This window comes from Sinocyclocheilus rhinocerous, unplaced genomic scaffold (assembly GCF_001515625.1).
Source record: "Sinocyclocheilus rhinocerous isolate Xijiao unplaced genomic scaffold, SAMN03320098_v1.1 scaffold827, whole genome shotgun sequence".
Taxonomy (NCBI): Eukaryota; Metazoa; Chordata; class Actinopteri; order Cypriniformes; family Cyprinidae; genus Sinocyclocheilus; species Sinocyclocheilus rhinocerous.
This window is the reverse complement of record NW_015633173.1, coordinates 819,361-843,778: the sequence shown is the minus strand read 5'-3', so window position 1 is coordinate 843,778 and position 24,418 is coordinate 819,361. Positions and strand designations below refer to the sequence as shown.

Sequence of the window (24,418 nt, the reverse complement as noted above, 5' to 3'; positions counted from 1 at the left end):
AATAGTTTGCAGCACCTTTAACTGATCAAAAAATGAGTTACCATGAGATAGCTTTGCAATCAGTTCTCTGATTTTGCTGGTATTTAGTATGGTGGACTAGATCTAGTAATGTTTAACCACACACTCTCTTATTTTGCTCAAAGGCAGAAAATGTCCAAACCAAGTGCAACAAGCACACTTTAAAATGTCATTACAAGTGTAAAAAAATTTCTTACGAAAGTAGTTGTGCCTGCCACATCACAGCAACTGCCTCCAGCGAGCATGTCCTTCTCTCTCAAAAGGAATTTTTCAGTGTGCTTGTTTTTAAAACAACTTCCCTTCTCTGAAGCAGCGCTGTGCAACAGACTGTGAATGCCAATAAAATCAATGTGAATATTGAGTGTCTTACTGATTTGCGATTTCTAGGCAAAAGCAGCAAATCCTCCAACTCCATGCGAGGATCAGGGAAAACGAGTTAAGGGCACAACAAGTCCTCCAAAACAACAGGGGGCGCTATGATGACTCATATCTGCTCAAAGCTAAGGTATGTCTCCTTATAATGAATTAAATCATGTCAAATACTTGCCTAGTGGCAGTAAAAAGGTCACTAACCTACCGCTGATGCCTCTTTCCACTAATTTAGGACTCTCCATATGACAGTCCAGTATCCAGCCAGAGTCCAAAGTCCCAGCTGCCAGAGCGCGTGAGTCCCCTGTGCTGTGAGAACGGAGAGCTGGGCCGTAAACTAGCTGCGGCAGAGCTGGAGGTCATCCACCGCAGCGAATTTCTTAAACAAAACACACAGAAATACACTGAAGATATCAAGAAACTGGAGGAGAAGGTGAGACATGTGAATGAGCATCATGTGTAGTACTGAAATATTTGGAGGTTATCCAATTTTGAATAATTACATGGATTATTGTGGATTTGTATGCACAGAACAACTTCTTACTTCGTTTAACGTTAATGAATTTGGAGCGACTGCATGCCTGAAGTTAGTTATTTGCATAAAACACACCCAAACCATCAAAACAGATTACAGACCTCTCATTAGCAAGCTGTACATTATGCTATGCGAGAAATATAGTATTATATTATAAAGTTTGATATTATAAAGAAAACTAGAAATAAGACATTTACAATTAATCTCATGATTTCAGATAGAAAGAAGTAATGTCACATTCATGGATTTTTATTTTTATTTTTTATTGTTTTGTACTTATTTATCCTTTTCAGAAATGTTCTCAGAAATAATGTGACACGTGGATTAGTATAATTTTTTTTATTTATTATGCGATTTTTGTGGTTTCAGTTGTTCAAACAATTTTTTTGTAAGTTATGAATACATTTTAGCAGGAAAGTTATCGGTGAATTGTGATTTGTATGTGATATTATTTATTTATTTATTTTCTACACGTTTTTTTCTCAGACATTTTCTCAAAAATAACATATTATTATTATTATACAGGCCATCCAACGCATGTGATTTTGGCGTATGTGTGGTTTCAGTTGTTCGAACATTTTTCATAAATGTAAAGTTCATAAGGTTATTGGCGAATTGTGATTTGCTTGTGAAAACTTTTGTACAGATTTCACGCACAAAGTTGTGCGTACGTAATGCACTTGGTAAATGAGTAACAAGATGTGTTTGGGTTCAGATGAAAACACGTGACCGCTACATCAGCAGTCTGAAGAAGAAGTGCCAGCGTGAACAGGAACAGAATCAAGAGAAGCAGCAGCGCATCGAGACGCTGGAGAAGTACCTGGCAGACCTGCCCTCACTGGACGAGGTCCAGACACAGGCTCAGCAGGTACGGGCCATCCTCCAGCTTTATTCTAAAGTCCTAAACTGCAAAAACTAGCCATGTGTTTTACACAGTGTTTTACATTTAACTTATTTTTTCTGATTATCATTCCAACACCTCAAATTCCACTTTGTCCTAGTTTATCACCATCCTATTCAACCTTAAATCTGATTGTCAGCCCCAAAAATCAAAAGTGATCTTAGTTCAGTTAATCAGGGCATAATTAACGTCTCCTTTCAATGCTAAACCAACACAGCAATGTCAGTCCCCACAGTGTTCTGCTAATAGATCAGCGCAAAAAGCCGCTGATATGACAGACGCTCTTCATTATGGTTGGGAATCATCTTACTTGTGGGTTATTAAATCATTGTTTTGTACAGTTTACTAGTATGCACAGCTGTAATGAGGATTAATATTATCCGACAGTCAACAACAAATGTCTGGGGTCACATTTTTCTAACCTGCTTAGTACTTCAGTGCAGTTTAAGTGATCTGCTTGACATCTGCTGATTTTTCCCCCTGCATTTTCTGTGCTGAAATTGGCTTAAATGCAATACAATTTACTAATAAAATGTGACCCTGGACCACAAAACCAATCTTAAAGGGGTCATATGATGCTTTTTTAAAGATCATTATTTTGTGTATTTGGTGTAACAGAATATGTTGACATGCTTTAATGTTCAAAAAACACATTATTTTTCAAATACTGTACATTATTGTAGGTCCTCTATGCCCCGCCTCTCTCAAACGCTTCGTTTTCTACAAAGTCCCTCCTTCCGACAAGCGCAGTCTGCTCTGATTGGCCAGCTGACCCAGTGCATTGTGATTGGCCGAACACCGCAAGCACTCGTCGGAAATGTAACGCCCCTTACCATAATCGCGAGCTTCATCTTTCAAAATAAATGTAAAGACAGAGCCCGAAAGGGGAACAGAGTCGCGTGACAGACACAGTGATGAAGCTGGTATGTGTTTGCAGTACACAAGCCACGGTTAAGACAGTGTGACCCTGACTCTCTCTCTCTCAATCTCTCACACACACACACACACGCATACGATGCGCAAAACTCCGCATTTGAACAGTCAATAGCAAATACTTAAACTAATAACAAAACAGTAGCTGATTCAGAAGCGCCTGATTGTCATAGCAAAGTCAGAATTACCTCCTCTCCTAGGTTCACGAAACGGTCGTCCATAAAATGCATTGCTGTTCTGTTGTAAGTAATCTTAAAGATTCCTAAATGTATCTACTTTCGGAAATGCCAAATGAAGTGCTTTTGCTTTCGCCTAGAAACACACAGTGTCTCCCTGACATGGCTGCTTCAACACTAACTGCGGTTACTGACACCATGCCTTCTTTCTTTGCGTGCACATTTGCGGCGGGATTATGCAAATATTTCCACATAGTGGGGTAGATATGTGGGGGCGTGTTAGAATGAGCCGTTTTAGGGGGGCGTGGCAGAGTCTTAACTTTGATAAAGAATATCTCTTTGGGTTTGAGACTTTAGTCTTTGCAACTTCAGGGATCTTATCTATGCACAATCAGCTTGTAACACTCCAAAGAGAAAGGAAAACTTGAAATCGCATCATATGACCCCTTTAAGTGTCAATTAAGTGACCAAAAATGGTTGAACAAATCAAAACGAACATTATTTTATTTCGTTTTTTGTTTTGTTTTATTTTAGTTTTCCTAGCTCATTGTCGAATAGTTTTATCTTGCTTTAAGCATAAATCTAACAATATTTAGTAAGGTTTATGCTAAAACATCCAATTAACAAGTAGTTTTTTTTTAAATAAGTGAAATAAACACATAAATAAAATAAAATATACTAAATACTTATTTACTCATATTTGAATAATTAACTTGTTTCTGAAAACAAGTCGTGTCGTCTTTTCTTCTCAATTAAATGTATCTTGTGTTGTCTACATAATTAAACATCAATTTGAAAGCAAGAAAAAAATTCTGATCACGGCCAAAATAAAATTTCACATTTGAGTAAACATTAGAAAATGGTGTTTCTAAACGTGTTTAAAGTGTTTGTGGTGTGTAGTAGCGTTACTGTACTCATCTCTGTCCATGTGGCGTCTCCGTTGCAGGAAGTGCAGGGGAAGAAGCAGGCGTTGGAGGATACCGTCGCCCAGCTGGAGAAAACCCTGGAGGAAAACCGAGCCCTGCTGCAGGAGAAAGACGCCCTCATCGAGACCCAATCCAAGCGGGAGAAAGAGCTTATGGCTGCTGTTCAAAGGTACTGCACTTACACACTCACTCTATTGAGACGAGCTCACAGCCAGAAGCATTGCTTTTGATTTGCTTCCTTTCTGAAAGTCACTTGTTCTGTGAGCTGAAGATCAAAGTGCCGAGTACTCTTATTAAAACATAGAAAACCTGCCGTAAACATGGGAATGAAATCAGGCCAATCATCCAGACTGAAAAAATAATGGAAGGCCACAGCATCTTTGATATAAATAATGAGGATCTGTTAGGATTTCTCTCTGTGCCTTATTTCATTTTACTGAACGAATGATAAAACTTCTCTTTGTAGCCTACAAGAGAAAGTGGAGCAGTGCTTGGAGGATGGAGTACGGCTGCCCATGCTGGACCTGAAGCAGCTGGAAAGGGAAAACACTCGCCTGCTAGAACAACAGAGCCAGAACAGACTGGTACTGGTCTCCCATGATGCACCTAATGACGCTTAAAAAATGCATTATTGTAATCATTTGCTGCTTTTATTTCCAGATGTCTCTGACTTGAATGTCTTATAGTACATTATAATCAATAAATCTCTGGTAGATTGAATTTTTACACTAATTACAGAACGTATACACTACCGGTCAAAAGTTTGGATTTTAATAATAAGGTTTTTTATATATATTTCTAATGCTCACCAAAATACAGTACAAGCAGTGATATTGTGAAATATTACAATTTAAAATTGTGTAGTTATAAAGCGAAAACTGGCCAAATGTTTTGGAAACGCCTAGTCATTCTATATTATTAAATATATCCCACCTTTTAGAATATTATTGAAGTTATCAAAACTATGAAATAACACATGTGGAAGTAACCAAAAATTGAAATGAATCAGTGGAAGTGACCAAAAACTGATTAATAAATCAAAACATTTTATTTTGTTAATTTATTAATTTATTAACGTTATAGTCCAAACTACGGTCTAAGTTCTTCCCACACTGCAGCATAAAATTCTGAAATAACACTTCAGACACATTACTTTATTTCATTTCATTTTAAAGGCATCCCTTAAGATATTTTGGATACCAGCTGGCTGCTTTTCCTCCTTTGTGTATTCAAATTACACAATTTGAATTAAAATTTTTATTTTTTTACACACACACAGACATACATATATGTGGCCATGGACCACAAAACCAGTCTTAAGTAGCAGTGTAATCGCAGCCTCTGCGATTGAAAAATCGAAATTTTTCATAACGCGATATTATCGCAAATGCAATTAATCGTTCAGCCCTAACGCACATGCACTAACTGCTGTCTTTCGTCCTCCTTGCAGGCCCTGGAAAAGAAGTTGCAGAGGGAGAGGGGAATCACGCAGGAGCTCCGCAAACAGCTCTTGGAACACGAGGAGGAACTTGAAACCCTCTCCAAAACTCTTCAGCAGGTACGGCACTCCAAACCACCCACAAAGGGACTCTAAAGTGTTTTTTTCGTCCTAAACGATACAGATGAGCCTAGTAACGGAAGTTAGAATCTTGATTGAAGGCTCATTTTTGTGCCATTAAATTCCTTGCCCTGCTTTTCCATGGCAGTCGAGTCATGAATAACCCAACCGGCCCTCATTAGAATTCAGGACATCATTTTTCACCACGCCGTCTCAAGGTGAGGGAGAGCAGAGAGCCGCAGTCATGCGTGATACAGCCGCACTGATCCACACAGACTCACAGAGACAATGGTGGAGCCGAGCCGTACATCACACCGCTGCCACAGAGACACCAGATTATTAGCAAGGATGCTCTTACTTGCCTTCTCATGCAAAACCCACCGAGTATTGTAAGGTTTGATTACCAAGTATAAAAGATCCCATGTAAAGGATGACTGCGGTGGTCCCTCATAATGCAGTTCACAACTGCTTTTAAACCACAGATCCTGGAACCTTAGTATTTCATTTCTAAGCAATTGTTTTTGAGTAGGTTTATATTTTGTATTGAAGTAACCAAATCTGCATTGACAGATGGGTTTTTCTAGCATTCATGTAAACAACCGTTCAAAAGTTTTGGGTCGGTGAGCATTTTATAGTCTTACACTCACCAAGTCTGCACTTATTAATATCAAAATACAGTAAAAAATAAATAATAAAAACAGTAATATTGTGAAATATTATTACAATTTAAAATAGCTGTTTCTATTTTAATATATTCCATTTTAATATATTCAGTAATTTCTTATTATTATTATATATACATATATACAGTATAAACATATTGCTTAATATTTTTGTGGAAACCATGTTTTTTTTTTTGTTTTGTTTTTTTTGGGATTCTGTAATAAGAAAGTTCAAAAGCTTTTTTTTTTTGCTTTTTTTTTTTAAATAGAAATATTTTGTACAATTATAGTCTTTTTGCCTATTCAATGCATCCTTCATCCTAAATAAAAATATTATTTAAATAGAGTTTTAGCAGCACAGCACTTTTTTTTGCATTATAAATAATCCAACATAATCCTGTTTGGCTGTAAATTAGATATTAAGATATTCAAATTCTGTGCATCCCTAGTCAATTCATATTTGAATTCATTACTTTTAGTATTATTCATATTTAAACTTAATTTCATATTTTAGTTCTCTCTTCACATTCTCTCTCCAAACTTTTGAACAGTCGTGTAATAGTAGTGAAATCAGTGTGTGATTTCAGATGTAGCGTTTGTGTTATTTTTTTATTCAATTTTTTTTAATGCAGTTAGTCATTTTGTTGTGATTTTGTTGGGACATTTTACAAGCTCTAGCAATATAATTAGTTTCAAACATCTACTAAATGTCGATTAACTACATTCTAGTTGTGTGAAAGGACTTGCAAAGTTGGTTGATGTTGTCCAGTAATATTTCATAATGACCGCATGTGTGAAAAAGAGAACATTTTGCATCTTCTACAAAGTCCATTTGTTATTAGTCCTAATGTACAACACAGAACGGTTCTCTTCTGGCTAGATGTGAATGAATTAGCAAGCGTTCTCCCCTGAAGTGCAGATTTTATCCCGTCATCCCCAATAGATCACGGCACACTTTCTCCTCCGCTCTTGCTTTAGTCCTGCTGTGTAAGTGCTAGTAATTCCACTTCTCACTATTTAATGTTTTGGACAGCTTTCACAAGCAGCTGCTTATGAATTTGTTCTTGCGGCGCTTGTTTGAATATGCGCCGAGAAGTGGGAATGAGTTACGCTGGTAATCTGTATCAGGACGCACACAATTGTTAAGCTTAGTCATCAACGTTACAGTCCAAACTCTGAAAGTTCTTCCCACGCTGCAGCGTAAAATGCTGAAATAACACTTCAGACACATTCTTTGTGTCCGTAATAGCATTTGAAGGTGAAAATAACCACTCTCTCAAATCTCCAGTGGCAAATGTGACAAGCCAGGGCTTCATTGTACTTCCATAATTTAAAATTAAACTCTGAACGTTCCCTTATAAGGCTCTGTCCTGGTTCACCCTGCTGCGAGTGTGTAAAAATGTTTTCTTATCTCCACAGAACCAAAGACGGGCAGACGAGGAGACGCTGAATGTGAGCCCCGGGCCCCTGTTGAAGGAGATGTCCCTGTGTCTGCTGGATCTGAAGGGCCTGTGCAGTGTCCTCACACAGAGAGCTCAAGGCAAAGAGCCCAACCTGGCCCTGCTGCTTGGCATCAAATGTAAATACATATAAAACTCTAGCCTTAGCAGCATATTATCTTTTTACAGTAGTCTTTAATGTTTTATGTTTATTTGCATTATTAGTAATCCAGAATAAACTTGTTTGACTTTAAATTAAATTATTATAATTCTGTGCATCTCTAGTCACTCGAAATGTATATAGCACTTTACCTTTAGTATTATTAATTAATTAATTAATGCATTATTATTCATTTAAATTTCATATTGTAGTTCTCACTTCATATTTAAATGCTTTCTTCTTTATTAAAAATAGAACCCTAAAATCAATTGTTTTTAAATGTTGCAAGTCGAATTATACATCACAACATTGTAATGTACAGTATGAAAAATGGATATTCCTTTTGAGATTTGCTTAAGATTACATTCAACAGTGGTTTTATATTATTGGTGTGTTTTTTTAAGTTTGGGGTGAGTAAGTTTATTTATTTATTTGTTTGTTTTTAATTAATACTTTTCAGCAAGCATGCATTCAATTAAAAGAGTGAAGACATTTTATAATGTTACAAAAGATTTATATTTTAAATTAAACGTAATGTACAGTATGAAAAATGGATATTCCTTTTGAGATTTGCTTAAGATTACATTCAACAGTGGTTTTATATTATTGGTGTGTTTTTTTAAGTTTGGGGTAAGTATTTATTTATTTGTTTTTAATTAATACTTTTCAGCAAGCATGCATTCAATTAAAAGAGTGAAGACATTTTATAATGTTACAAAAGATTTATATTTTAAATTAAACTTTCTATTCTTCAAAAAATCAGTTTCCACAAAAATATTAATCTTTGATGATAATACTTTTTTTTTTAAAGCAGTAAATCAGCATATTAGAATGATTTCTGAAGGATCATGTGACACTGAAGACTGGAGATGCTGAAAATTCAGCTTTGCATCCCAGGAATAAAATATATTAAAATAAAAAACAATTATTTTAAATTGTAATAATATTTCACAATATTATTTGTTTTACTGTATTTATGTTTAAATGAATGCAGCCTTGATGAGCACAAGAGATTTCTTTCAAAAACATAAAAAAATCTTACTAACCTCACACTTTTGAACAGTAGTGTATCATCATAATTTTAATTCATGTTTAATTTGTTTAATTTCACCCATTTAGCTTTGCCAATATAATGTGAAACGTGATGATGTGTCATTTAAAAGACATTAACATTTTCATAATTAAGAATAAATGCACTTTATAATTGCAGCACCAGATAAAGTACCCATATATAAAGTCATATATCAGCCGATAGAAAGAATTATTATTTTTTTTCCCAGCTATGAGCTGCTCGGCGGAGGAGAGCGAGAAGCCGCTGATGGAGGACGGTTTGCGGGCCAAGCTGGTGGAGGTGTGCCAGCTGAGGAAAGACATTGACGAGCTGCGGACGCTCATCTCAGACCGCTACGCACAGGACATGGGTGAAAACTGTGTGACGCAATGAGGCCCGACTCTGCAGAGGCTTCCATTTCCAGCTCGTCAGGACAGACGGCGCTCTCAGAGCTCATAAAGGGAAAATAAAGTCAACCTGATGGAAACAAACAAGGTCTTTCTGACTACTAAAGGTTGGACCAAGCTGTGAATCCAGTTTACAAGGACGTCTTTACAACAAGTTTTTTTTCTTGTGGACGTTGAATTTTCAAGGAGTTTGAATGTTTTAATGTATTTATTGAGACTGCTGGAGGTTGAGTTCCTCACATTGTTCCTCTCAGTTGTCTTTGAGGGGAAGTAGAGCAACTGGTGTCCTAAAGTGCCTTGTGTTCCTGTTTGTGCACCTCCAAACTTCATGGACGTCAGTGATTTTTTTACCCAAAGAAGCTTGTCCATCCTTTACCCAACAGCTACAGGTCGCAGGTCGACGTACAGGACTCTCTACATCGGAAGAAAAAAAAAACGACAAGAACAGCAGCATTTGAAGGTCCTTCATCTGAGTTTTGTGTCTGATGTGTCATTTGTGTGGTTTGGTATATTTGAGCTTCCATAAAAGCTAGCAATGTTCCATTTCAGAATAAATGACAGCAGAGGAATCCAGGTTAATCTATTCAGGACACCCGATTCACTATTTTTAATTAGAATAAAATATGAGCTGCTTTTGTTAATGCTGTGGCTCAGTTCAGAGCAAGTTGCACATGTTGAGTTCCAAAGGCAGACAGGAAACGGAATGTTCTGCACTTCCTGTGACTTCCTAACACGCTTATGACATTTTATATACTCCAGATAACACACACATATTCCTTGTTAAAGTTAGGAATATGGACGAAATCAATGCAAAACTTGTTCACTCAGGTATTTTAAGAGGTTCTTTTATTCGTTGTGCTTGATCTGAATGGTTTCAGAAGTGTCCGCAAGTTCATTTTGACCCCAAGCTCAATTTTTTTATAGTTGATAATGTAAAGTCCAGCGATGCGGTCATGTCAAGCTTTGCACACATACTTGCACCAAGGTGACGAATGTTTAAGATATTTACAGTACAAGTGTCTATATAATGCTTATTTAACGTGACTGTACTCCCATTGTATTTAAAGTATATTAAGCATGTTTTGAATTTAAAATGGAGGCTTTGTCATTATGTGCTCATAATATATTGTGCATGTGCATAGGTTTAGAATTAACTTTTATTTAAAGAAGGGAATAGATTAAGGTAACGAATTAGACGTATGCAACCTCACGTTAACCAGCATTTAGTATCAAGCTTTGCACACATACTTGCACCAAGGTGACGAATGTTTAAGATATTTACAGTACAAGTGTCTATATAATGCTTATTTAACGTGACTGTACTCCCATTGTATTTAAAGTATATTAAGCATGTTTTGAATTTAAAATGGAGGCTTTGTCATTATGTGCTCATAATATATTGTGCATGTGCATAGGTTTAGAATTCACTTATTTAAAGAAGGGAATAGATTAAGGTAACTAATTAGACGTATGCAACCTCACGTTAACCAGCATTTAGTACGCATTTCTGCAGATATGTAATATTATTCTGTGCCTTTACAAATCTATGCAGCAGAACCACAGTATGAAATTGAAGGGTATTTTCCATAACTGGCAGAGACATGAAGTTTATTTCATAAAGGTACAGGCGAGCTAAGCCATATTCACAAGCAATGCATATTTATTCTCAGGCAGAGAGCTGCTCATAACCTGATGGAGAATGTATGTGGTGCGCTTCCTTGTGCTGTACAGTGTGATCGCTGAAAGCATGCTGACTTGTGTATATAGGAATACAAAAGCAACGTGCATTGATTGACATGACCCACTCACTGCGCACTGAAAGCCACTGGTTGGCTTAACAGTAGGTTAAGCTTTTAATTTTCCAGCTAGATTTTACAAATGCCAAAGGTCTATTTATGTACAATTTTTTTCTCTCAAAAGTATTAACTATTTTTCCATTTTGTAAACTGCTTTTCATTTGTACAAATGTCAAATAAAGTATTTTTCTACATTGGTTTGTTTAATGTTTTTGCTAATAATAACAGTGTAGATTAACATGTTTTATTACAGGGGAACGAATGTGCAACTCAAATTTTGGTGGAAAACCTACTGTATATTAAGTGCATTTTTTTTACAATTTTATAAATGAAATGGGCAAAGCATATTTCAGGGGCTCTGACCACGCAAAAAAAATAAATACTGGTAGTAAATCCATTTTTTTAGAATAAAGTGTGAAAAAGCTTAAATTAAAAGGCATAAAGTTACTGCAGTTCATTTAGCTTTGCCATGCATCAAATTATTTTTATACTTTTTTTCAAAGCTATGCAAACATAAAATGCATCCTCGCCAGAAGCGATTTAACAAAAAAACTAAATTGCACTGGGTTTCATCTATACTTCAGTGTTTTTCCAAAATTAAAGGAAATATGATGAGACGTAAGTGGAGTGTAAAGGTGCTTTAATAAGTCAGCAACCCTGCAGTTTACCATAGTAAGATTAATCCAAGCAAAAAAAGTCACAGTTACAATAAAAGCATCTCGCAAGGAAACTAGTGACCATTTGGCCTGCTAAAACCAATACAAAATTAAAAACAATTATCGTTGTATATGCATTGCATTTACTCAGACATAGATTGAGAATTAATGATTTTGTGCACTAAAACTTGACGACTAACAACTTCACCAAAAGTGAAAGTTGTAAAAAAAAAAAAAAAAAGTGTTTAAAAATACAGTAAAAAACACATCATAGGCATGTTATAAAAAGTCAGTTAAAACACCAAAGGTTTGTCTGAGTGGATGAGGTCTAGGCCACAGGCACTTGACAGGCCTGAAGAGCGTTGAGACGGCTGAGACAGGCCTGCGCACACTGCAGCACCATCCCCTTCAGCGCCTCCAGATACAGCTCCTGCCCAGAGTTCAGGTACAGCCACATGAGTCGACTGAGCTGGGCCGTCAGACAGCCCCCGTGTAAACTCTCTGTTCAAACACAAACACAAACATCAAGGTTATGAATGTTTGGTGGCCATCAGGAAACAAACAAACCTTAAGTTATTCATTTATTCTTTTAAATGGCCAATTCAGATTCAATATCTAGACAGCAAGGTGACTGATATACACAATACAGTTTCAAAGTAAAAATGTACACAATTGCTGATTTTAAAATAAACATTTAATATAAATCATATTTTACACATTTAAAGATGCATTTAAAATAGATTGAAAGTCTTAAATATTTTAATTATTTTATATACATTTCTTTTTTACACATTACAATAAAAATATTTTTATCGTATTAAAGTTTGCATTTTTAATTTCATACTACTGCACGTAAATCTTAAAATGCCACAGCATGAAAATAAAATGCAAACCGTATTAAAAAAAATGTTTGGATTTTTTTTTTCCATGCTATGGTATTTCTAAATTATTATTAATTGTATTAATGTTTGGATTTTTTTTTTTTTTTGGGGTATGGAACTTAAATTTAATCTTAATGTTTTTTTTTAATCATGTATATAAAGAAATGTTATTGTGATTTCATTTTATATACTAACAATATAATATTTTTTTAAACCATTGAGCAATTAAAAAAATTGTGCAAGTCTTATTTCCTTTCATTACATTGCCAAATTTTGACCAATTTGTGATTGACTACTGCAAAGTATTAAAACAAGCATCTACATGAAACTTGTAAGACGCTTTATTATGAGAGATCCTTCTAATGCAAATGCCATGAACTTTGTGTGGTCCTGACTGCTCACAGAGGACTGGATTAACACCTTGAACAAAACTGTCAGCTGTGATTGTGATAGCATGACACCAACCCAGAGGAAATTACAAATCTCCACAAATGCCAGTGGATTTCATTTATGATTTTTCTGTCCTACAAGAAGACGTTTAAAAAAAAAAAAAAAAAAAAAAAAAGTTAATGAGATGATCTAATAAGAGCAGAAATACACTAAACGCAGCAAAAGACCAGACCTGAGGGTCTCAGAAGACTACACAAGCATCGGCAAAGCTTACAAATTGAATATGGAGGATTAATCACAATATGAGCCACCGAGGTACTGGATTATGTGCAGTTGTTCTGCAGTCATTAGATCGATTCAGGCTCCTCATCATGTTAGCTGAACCCACCTTGAGAGATCTTGGTGTCAAACTCCAGCAGTGTGTAGAGCGATTCAGGCAGCAACTGTCTCGCCCAGCCGTTCTCCTCCAGGTAAATCCAATCCCGGATCAGCCTCTTTCTACGCAAGAAACCTTGCACATGATCCAGGTACACTGACTTACCAGACACCAGATACAGCCTTAAAAAAGACAAAAACATTACATGCATGAGCTGGAAAACCATTATCAAAGCGGCTACACAAGGCAAGGCAAGTCTAATATTTGTTCTTTTCATTAGCTTGGGAAATAAGACAACCCTTATTAATAAGCCACAATGAGAATTAAAAACCAGAAACAATGTAATAGCTTTTGCGGGGAAAGTAATTTTTCAAGCACTTCTGAACAACGAGGCATTCATCTTCACAGTCTCTCGAGATTTGCTCCTGTATAATGACTGTTACAGCTTCAAACAAAACACTTAACAAAACTCGATTTGTGTGCAGCTAACATGCAAACACACTCAGACATACAGCTCCTCTATTGTGGATTTTTAGCTAAACTTAAAACCAGCCAAGCAGGACTGATGGTAATGATAATGACCAATTAGACCGAGATCAGATAGCAGGGCTAAACTACATAACTACAACCATTTTATTTGCACAAAACCCTCAAATTAAAACTATTATATATATATATATATATATACACATACTAGATAGGTAGGTAGGTAGGTAGGTGATAGATAGATAGATATGATCTGAAACATTAAAGTGTGACAAACATGCAAAAAAATAAGAAATCAGGAAGGAATATATATATATATATATATATAGCGAGAGAGATAGTAGTCAACATTTGAAGTGGATCAAAACCTTTCATCAAAGTTGTGAACATGAACGTTTAATTGTCCAGTTAGAAGCATCATAAAAACAACCATTTCTTCAAGTGAGCACTTTACCACTTCAGTCACTCACACATCTGCTTATGCAAGACGATCGGCCTCAAGGAACATCCCACTTAACTTTTCACACTACTGTTCTCTGACGCTGTGGGATCAGGCAGACTTTAGAGTGGAGATCAGTCGCCATACACTTCAAAGATATCATCGACTGGCTGCAGATCTCAGGCGTGAGTTACTACAGGCTATTTGTTTGAAGCTGCCAGCGGTGCTTGTATCTCCACCCAGCGCACTCTCCAGGCTTCAAAACCCAGTCTGAAAGCAAACCACTGCTAAAGCTCAACGCTTTCACCGCTAGTTTTTAATGGAAACGACAGCAACCCGAATAATAGAGCAACATTTTACAGCCTGAAAATAGTGATCGATGGGAAGCGCTAAAAGCAAAGCTCCTGTGTACCAGCAAATAAGAGTGTCACTAATCTAACATAACTGTGACAGAGCCTCATTTAAGCAAAATGTTGCATCAGTTCGGATTCATCATGTTTTAAAAATAAGCTTTACAAAGCAGTTGCTTTGTGCACAATGTGCTGAAGACTATCACCATCAATATTAGCACGGCATAAAATTAGGCTGCTTAATTTAAGTTTGTTTTGTAAAATAGCTTATTTAAATAGAAATAATTATTTAAAGTTAGCTTTATTTAAATAAAATTAAGCTAAATACATTTATAAAGATAAATAAAAATGAAGTTAGCTTATTTAAAGAATTAAAATTTGTATTTTTTGTAATTGGACCAAAAGTAATTAAACATTAGCTCAATTTAGGATTATTTTTATGTATTTAAATACAAACTAAATACATTAAATATTAAAAGTTAGATTTTTAATTTCTAAAATTAAAAAAAAAAAACTTAAAGATAATACATTTTTTTATTTATTAAAAATTGTTAAAATACTATATTTTTTATTCATCTAAAATATTTTTAGATTATTTATAAGTATTTAACATTTTAGTTTGTATTTAAATAAATAATTCAGTTTAATGTAAAGCTTTTATTATTTTAGATAAAAGATTTAGATTTAACTTTATTTAAAATTTATTTTGTATTTAAATGTATAATGTCATGTTAAATGTAAGTTGTTGTTTTTTTTATAAAAAATCTTTTAAAATGTATACATTTATTTTCTTTGTATTTAAATACATAAATTAAATTAAGCTCACATGCATATAAATACAAACAATATTCATTTTAAATATTTAAAAAGTTTTTTTATTTTTTCATAAAATCTAAAATAAATGTTTAATTATTTAATTCAATACATTAGTTATTCTGTATTCTTGGGAGAGAATGAGAAAATGAGACCGACAGTAATGGAACAGATTCAAGCAGGACTGACTTGTAGTAGGGGAGCGTCTCAATCATTTTCCAGTTGACATAATTGGCAGCCGTCTCCTCCAGCGTACAGACACGGGTCATCTGGACTTTGGCCACCTGCCAGAAGCGCTCGTGCTCTATGAGCGTCTCCTGCATCTCCCGTCTCAGCAGAAGATACACACCCTCCAGTGTGTCTTCATAAACCTGCCAGTGACACATCACTCCATCAGCAAACAGTATTCTACCTGACCTTGCTTCTGAAAAACGCCATGCATAAGGGAACGGGACCGAATTTGTATATTAATAAAAGTGCAAAAAAAATTTAGTAAAATCACCACACAAAGCGCTGTCCAATTAGCATTTCAAATAATCGAAAAAATCCTGATATCCTAGTTGAAGTAAAACAATAAATGCTAATATCAAGCATGCAGGTTATGCAAAGCACATACATGAAAACCATGAAACGAAACGGATTACATTAACTTTTGTTGAAAGAAAAAAAAAAAGCACATTTAATGTCCCTCTGGTCCTTTGTGTCCTTGGATGGTCACGTGTTGTAAAACAGCGTATAATGGCAGGAGAGTTTGTATGCTCAGACATGTGATGTAATTGACTGGGACATGCACCGGTACGTCTATAATTCATTTAGGCAGCCATTAGATAGGAGCGTCTGCTCACGTCCATGACCTGTGAAATCATTTTCCCTGGCTAATGAAATACAGAAGATGAGCACTGCTGGAATATTTAATATCACGTCCTCGGAGGAACTTATTTGGGTTTTTTTTTTTTAGATTGGGACAAGAGATATTAGTTAGAACAGAACAGGGAACAATCTTGTGTGAAGAAAAGTTAGTCCCTGGAAAGACAGCATGTCAAATTTATTCAAACATCACATTGCACACCTGGGAGAGAGGACTTCATGTCAAAGAAAAATTTTTATTAAAAATTAGACCAATATTTTCAGGCATCCTGCATGTATTCCATAAACGTACCTTTCTTCGCTTCAGTCTGCCCCAGTCGCGGCCCAAGATCCAGGCCATGAGAGACTTGCACATAGAGAAGTAGTTTCCGACAGTCTGAATCCCTGATGGAAAGAAAGTAGAGTCAGAACATGAGATGATACTCCAAGAGACTGGAGCAGTAACATTTGATCTACAGACGGTTTTCCTGCCAAAGGACTAGTACAGGCATAGTTCCTCAAGAGAGAGCACCACACAAGACCAGCAAAGAACACAAAACAATCAAATACAGCAGGTTTTGTTTGACTCTTCACTGGTTTGCAGATCAAGCCAATTCTCCAGCAGAGGCTGACCGGTAATAGATTTTGCAAATGCCAGTAACAAATGTAGGGGGGGGGCGGGGAAAGCAGCTTAACAAAAAAATAGGCTAATAGTTTCCTTGATTTAAAAAAAATAATAATAATAATAAAAAAATAAATAATAAACATGCAATTACAACAGCTAAATTAAGAATAAGAATAAGGCAAAACAAAAATACATGCTATTAAAAATAAAACCGCTAAAATAACAACATTAAAACAAGTTATTCAATAATGTGAATAAATAAATAATAATAATAATACTAACAGAGTCATATAATGGCATATATTATTAATAATAATAATAATAATAAATAACATACCATTAAAGCTATTATTATTATTATTATTATTACAAATGTGTGCTATTAAATAAAGCTAATTATCATCATCATCATCTTTAAATTTAACCAAATAACTTACCGAGGCTCTCTTCTCCCCGGGCCAATCGGCCTCTCCAGTAGTCTTTGGTTATGGGGTGCAGGGAGGCCAGGTACCTCACATCACACAGGGTTTCACCCCAGGTGGCCACCTTCCGCTTGCTGTGCTTCTTCCACTGCAGGAAAATAGATCGCAGCTGCTTGTTGTACGGAGCCGGCTGGCGAAACAACCAATATGTGAAGAGCCACTGGAACCTGCACTGGACATATTGATGGTACATGGACTCCAGCTCTGTGTGCTCTAAAATCACCAATAAAATGGTTGTCAATAGCAACAAAACTATAGCTCGAAAGCTAATAGGCAGAAACATCTCATATGAAAGAAACGCTGCAATAAATGGAGATGGACATGCATTCATAAACAAATCGGCACAATTACACCTTTCCGCAACCTTACAGAAGGAACTCAAACTTCTGGTAAAAGTTTGAAAGACCTTTAGATCATCACTGACCAGGACGCACTACATCCTGTTCAAAGCTAGCAGCTAGGCTATCGAACATGGGCCTTTCATATACTAGAGTATTAAAGGGGTCCTATTATGCTTTCTCGCTTTTTCAACTTTAGTTAGTCTGTAATGTTGCTGTTTGAGCATAAAAAAGATCTACAAAGTTATAAAGCTCAAAGTCCACTTCTACACACACACTGGCCCAGCTAACCAATCACAGTACATTTTGTATTCCAGAAGGCGGGTCTTCATTTGATACAGGAACTATTAGAGCGGATCATGCTAGACTGGGGAGAGGTGTGTTGTAATAATGTAAAATATGTGAAAAAATAATGTTTTTCGAACAACCTAGTATGAGAGCCTGTTCTAGTACACCTCCAAAACAAAATCAAGACTTTGTAAAAGAGCATAATAGGACCCCTTTAAAAGAAAAAGGAAATGCCAGGTGAGGGTGAACTATGAGTCACAGTACTTCTCCAGACACATCACTCAAAAACTGTGGGTCATACCCCAACTTTCCCATCAAGGGTCCATCACAGCAGTTTGAAGTGACTCACCAGTGCAATAAATTGGATTACTACATCTTTCTTCAGAAATCCCATTTCTTTTAGAGGGGGAAGGAAACGTATACAGCAAAAACAAAAAAGGTCAACCAGACCAATGAAAGCACCCATTTTTTTTTTTTTAGACGACAATACAGTACAGTTGGAGTGAGCCAACCATGAACTTGTTTGCCATTTTTCAAAGTCTAAATGCAATGCAAAAGTGCCAGAGAACAAATTGCAGCTGACTGGATTCACTCTAGCACTTACAGAGGATTAAAGTAAGGCGATATATTGCATAATATATTATATTCTTTTGGCAATATTAAATCACAATATTCACAACATTGGTTATCACTTTTTATTTGGCCATTAAGCTTCTTAAAGACCAAGCAAGCAGACAAGTTTCACAAAATGGGATGCAGATATCTTACCACTGTTTTGGTGCTGGCTGAGAACATGCTGGAAGACCAGTGAGACACTACCATGATGCTTCAATGCAAGATGATACAGCTCCCTCCATTCAAACTTAAGGGTGTCACAATCTTCCGTTTTCTCTGGGAAACAGAACAACACATGTTAGGCTAAAATTAAACATGGAAAGCCCATGTGACAGCTGAAAGTATGACCACCTTGGAGTTTGTCCTGGAACAAATCTGCAGTGATTCCCCATAGTTTCTCCACATCGCTGCAGGGAAGCCTAACTGAAGGCAAGGGAACGCTTTCCTCTAACACGAGCCACTGCATCCAGTACTTGTGCGGTGCAAGCGGGATCTCCACAAAGAGCTTCTCCTGAAACGCACGGTTACAGTGGATGTTTCTGAAGAGGGATCTCCACATAAAAACTAAGCGGAAGGCGGTTTTGGCTGTTACAGGACACCGGGTGTGGGTATATGACAGATTGACCCCAAACGAATCCTGTGAAGAGAATTTGGAGAGAATTAGCATGCGAGTGACCACTGGAATAGTCTGCTAGGACCACTAATTTACATTAAATCACTTCAAGCCTGCAGGTCAAGATAAATAAATAAATACAGCTCCAAAACCTCATGAATGTAATGGGAATGAAACAATGATTTAATTATTTCAATTCTTAGGTACATATATAAGTAATAGTAGTATTTGTTGGATTGCTATTTTGCTAATTGTGGATTTTAGTGTCCAGTCACGATTAATTTTGCAGATGTATGACAAAAATGATAATCTTTGAGAACCGTTCAAATTGCAAACAGACTAAAAACCCACAGGAAAATACTGTTGTAAAAAAAAAAGTAAGTGTTAAATAAATAAATACATACATACATGCATTCAATTATTAAAAAGCAACAACGCAAAAAAAAACGAGTCTTCTTTACCGTTTACTCAAATTCATTTAAAACATACCGAATACTCGAATCATATTCGATTCTTTTAGCTGAATGACTCCAATTCACAACCGCGCACTGTGTTTTTCGTCCACTCAAGCTTTCCATGCATTCAAAGATTGATTATAGCAAGAGAAAATATCATTCGTAGAAGTTATTCAATAACTTCTATCATATATAGAAGGTACATTACAAATATGCCGCGAATGAACCGGTGTTTTGTGTCTTGAACGAGTCTCGGAGCGGCGATGAACGAATCAGGCATATCGCTCTTAAATTAAATATGGATTATCTGACAGATCATTCAACTACATTGGAGTCATTTTTGTTCACATAACTAAACACACATAAAATAACCCTTATTTTCTCTATAACTTGCTCAGTGTCATGCCCAGCGTTTGACTCGGTTCCGAGTCGGCTGGATGCATGATTCAACAGTCACCTATAACACAATGTTCACTATTCACCACCGACTCGCTTAGGTATGCACTATGCATAGAGTGAATTGAAGAATTTAATAGGTTCGACTCACTGTGATAAATCAAAAATCGAATTTCCACGCAAATTACCTGGAAGTGTGTGGTCCACAGAGAGTTGCACGAACAAACTCGGAACAATAAGCTGCACGTGCTGCCGAGCCTCAGCAGCGACACAGGGTCCAAGTTCTTCAGAATATCGAGGAGAACTTCATCACTTAAACGCAATAAACCCGTTGTGTTGTCGCTGCTTTCCGAAGTACAATCTACTGTATTCAAATGGGGCTCCTCGTCTGTGGCGGCAGTCAGGCATGAGAATTGCTCCAGCAACTCACGCTCCCAGGTCGTGCTGAGGTCTGCCATACCTGTGCCGGTGTCACCGCCCTGTTTGCAGCCGCCCCTCAGGTGTTAAAGGTTAGGAAGAAACCACCTGAGAGAGGTCATAGGGTGGTGAATCTCTAAGGAGTTGCTCATGAATATTAGTAGTTCATAAATATAAATGAGGTTACGCCGACGTTGCTTGGCAACATACCTGCTTAAACTAATTAACATTCATACGGCAAGCGTTTGATTCGCCAAGCCAATCGGATCGGCATTCTTGGACCGTTACGTAATAAATATTCATAAGTTAAACACTTAATTTCCCAACAGCCATGACAAAAATGCATTTCTTATTTGCAGTGTGTTTCTAATGCTAATTTATTCCAAGCTCTGTCTTGAATAACTTGAATTCACTGTGTTAGAGGTGAATTTTACTTTTGATGTTGCTGTTGCCACTTGCCGGCACCTGAAGTTCCCCATGGGGTCAATATAGTATTTTTGTCTGTTGTAGGGATTAATTATGCTTTTATTAGCATCTTTTAATCACTGTCAAGTTGTTCCTAACATGTATGAGTTTCTTTCTTCTGTTGTGCACAGCATGGAAGTTAATGCTGAGTCCATGGAAGTTAATGAATGCTGAGTCCATGGAAGTTAATGGCTACCGTCAACTGATTGGATACCAGCATTTTCAACATTTTTTGTGTTCATATATGCGTTTGGAATTACATGAGAGTATGATGACAGAATTTTCATGTTTTGGTGAACTATCCCTTTAAAAATTCATCTGATATGTAATGTTTTGCAAAGTCAAATACATTTTCCCCAGTCTTTTCATGTTTTTTGAGTTTAAGACAAATATACTTTATTTTAAGCAAGTCAGACACATTAAGAATTTCCGATATTTAAATGACAACTTAAGAATGAAAAAAAAAATTCAAATATCAGTTCATGAGAAGACTGAACTGCTTTTAAAACAAAGACAAGTGCAGTAAAATAGTTTACAAGTTTACAATCAATTGCTATTACACAGACTTTTATATTTAATACAAATGCATGTTCCCTTTTTCTTGGCAGAATTAAAACTAAATATGACCAACATAAAAAAATGAATATGGTATAACAGTTAAAGAAGGGTATAAAATCATTCTTTTTTTTCCCCTTTTTGTATTTCAGACTGACAAATGGAAATATTTATAATTTTGAGCAGATAATACAAGTACTGTACATGTATTGTACTGGATTTTATCCAAATAAGATGATAATTAAGACCGAACTGCTTATAAAACAAAGACAAGTGCAGTAAAATAGTTTACAAGTTTACAATCAATTGCTATTACACAGACTTTTATATTTAATACAAATGCATGTTCCCTTTTTCTTGGCAGAATTAAAACTAAATATGACCAACATAAAAAAAATGAATATGGTATAACAGTTAAAGAAGGGTATAAAATCATTCTTTTTTTCCCCTTTTTGTATTTCAGACTGACAAATGGAAATATTTATAATTTTGAGCAGATAATACAATACGCAATCATGACATGACGTCCTTAATTCTAAATAAAACACCAATTTAAAACTTCAAATCATAATTGAATACTAATAATTTAAAACTGTAAATCATAATGTATTATTTCTAAAATCATAATTTACTACTCTTAAATAGAACAGTGACTTCTAAATTGTGATTTATTCTAAATAGAACACTAATTTAAAACTGCAAATCAAAAATATTAATAATCAATCAGATCAATCCAAATCTGCATGCTGTTATTTGGAACACGAAAGAAGAAGAAGAAAAAAAAACTTGACAGTCAATAAAATCATTCTTTTTTTCCCCTTTTTGTATTTCAGACTGACAAATGGAAATATTTATAATTTTGAGCAGATAATACAATACGCAATCATGACATGACGTCCAGTACTGATGACACTGTTTTTACATCATGATTTCTCATTGGCTAATGTAACCCACAATAATATTACATGGCAAGGCACTGGCTCAAATCAGCATTGTAAAACTCAGAATGCAGTTTTCCAGAGACGTCGTCAGATAGATCTCATTTAAAATGTACAATAATCATGAAACTGTAGTGAAACAAACCATGTCAAGCTATCAAATACAATGAACCCTTTGTGATCGTATAAGAAAATAAAACATTCACAATTGAGCATTTGGACAAAACAGTCAGCACGAATCCTTCTAAACACTTGATGAGGTGAAATCATCTCTATACATGATGGATCTGATCTTTCAGATATACAGAAGTCACTGCTACCTATTGACAGTTTGTGATCACAGTGTACTTGTTTGCTACGTGGTTAATTACATCATTCAGTGATCATTATCATTCGTTTTTCTACAGACTCCTGGGCTGGGCAGTGGATGATTGGTTTTGAGAGACCACGCCCCCTTCAGGCTACTCTTATGCGAGGCTCCTCCTCTATTTCCTGACGCAGGCTCGTATAGGTCACTGAAGGTTCCAGGGGCCCCACGGTGGGCGTGTCTGTGATAGCGTTTCCCGCGTTGCGGAACTGTTTATAAACGCGAGGATCTTGTGCCACGTAGGTGGAGGAGGAGGAGTAGAAGACCAGTCCCAGGATGATGATGAAGAAGGACAGCAGGTAAAGCCCTGAAAACTGAACACAGACAAACAACATAATGAGCTTCATATAATGTGTCTAAAGAGTGATTTAAAATTCAATGATTTATTCATTCTAAATAGAACAGTGATTTAGAACTTCAAATCATGATCTAGTAATTCTAAACAGAACACTTTAAATCATAAAGTGAAAACGTTAAATTATAATTTACTACTTTTAATTAGAACAGTGACTTTAAACTGTAAAACTGTAAACCATGATTTATTAATTCAAAACCGAACACTGATTTATACTGTAAATCGTTATTTTATTAACTTTTTTCATAATTTACTGTAATATTGAATAGAACACTGATTTAAATAATGATTCGGAACACTGATAAAATAATAATTATTAATTGATTTATTCATTCTAAATAGAACACTTATTTAAAAATGTAAATCATGATTTATTAATTCTAAATACAACACCGATTTAAAACCTCAAATAATAATTTACTAATTCTAAATAGAACAGTGAGTTAAAACTGTAAACCATAATTGATTCATTCTAAGTAGAGCACTGATTTAAACTGGGAATTATTTATTACTTCTAAATAGAACATTGATTTAAAACTTCAAATCATAATTTACTTTACTTTTAAATAGAACCCTCATTTAAAATGGTAAATCGTGATTTATTCATTTTAACTAGAACACTGATTTAAAAATTGTAATCATAATTTATTAATTCTAAATAAAACACTAATTTAAAACTTCATATCATAATTTATTAATTCTAAATAAAACACCAATTTAAAACTTCAAATCATAATTGAATACTAATAATTTAAAACTGTAAATCATAATGTATTATTTCTAAAATCATAATTTACTACTAACGTTTTTTTTTAAAGAATAAACCTTTATAAACTTTAACAGCTATGGTATTTCTAAATAAGCAAGTGCCTAAATTATACCCTTGAATGCAATATAAAATAAAATTGCACCACTGACAATGAATGCCATTTTTGAGCACTGCATTATATTTTGCTGTGCCTTATGGTCAAGCAATGACTCAATATCCTTGTCAGTGCTTTGAAAATAGCAACAACAATCACGACTTTGAAAACTAAAATGCCAAAGCTTCACTCTATTTGCCGTCACTCAATCTCCAAATCACATCAATAGTTTTTCATCCATAGGGTCTGAGGTGTGGATGAGCATCACAACAATCAGTTCAGGCAGTAGAGCTGTGCTATAAACAATGGCCTCTCAGCTTGATCGTGGTCCATTTTTGAGCCACGTGCTGCCCATCTATAATCATGCCTGTGATTAACAAAGTGCTTCTAATTACATGCAGCCTTCAGCTCTGGCCTGAGTTAATAATTAAAGCAAGAAAGAAAGAAAGAAAAAAAGAAAGAAAGAAAGAAATCTGAT

General features: G+C 35.5%; 2 protein-coding genes and 1 pseudogene across 2 annotated transcripts in view; 1 reads left to right on the top strand and 2 right to left on the bottom strand.

Moving 5' to 3' along the window:
* The window catches only part of LOC107743309 (centrosomal protein of 85 kDa-like), a 61,567-nt pseudogene extending 51,209 nt beyond the window's left edge, over positions 1 to 10,358 (top strand).
* A 1,064-nt stretch (positions 10,359 to 11,422) lies between these two features.
* LOC107743329 (uncharacterized) lies at positions 11,423 to 20,481 on the bottom strand. Its single transcript, XM_016556499.1, has 8 exons — positions 20,169 to 20,481; positions 18,868 to 19,153; positions 18,670 to 18,792; positions 17,231 to 17,488; positions 16,482 to 16,573; positions 15,512 to 15,693; positions 13,247 to 13,416; positions 11,423 to 12,088 (listed from the first exon to the last, which is right to left on the bottom strand). Exons 1-8 carry the CDS (start codon positions 20,436 to 20,438, stop codon positions 11,916 to 11,918), a joined length of 1,554 nt encoding a protein of 517 aa, XP_016411985.1. The 5' UTR covers positions 20,439 to 20,481; the 3' UTR covers positions 11,423 to 11,915.
* A 1,752-nt stretch (positions 20,482 to 22,233) lies between these two features.
* Positions 22,234 to 24,418, bottom strand: part of LOC107743307 (solute carrier family 35 member F1-like) — an 83,199-nt gene continuing 81,014 nt past the window's right edge. The window contains exon 8 of the mRNA XM_016556481.1: positions 22,234 to 23,036. Coding sequence (XP_016411967.1) covers positions 22,812 to 23,036 — 225 coding nt within the window. The 3' untranslated portion in view covers positions 22,234 to 22,811. The remainder of the gene's footprint in view (positions 23,037 to 24,418) is intronic.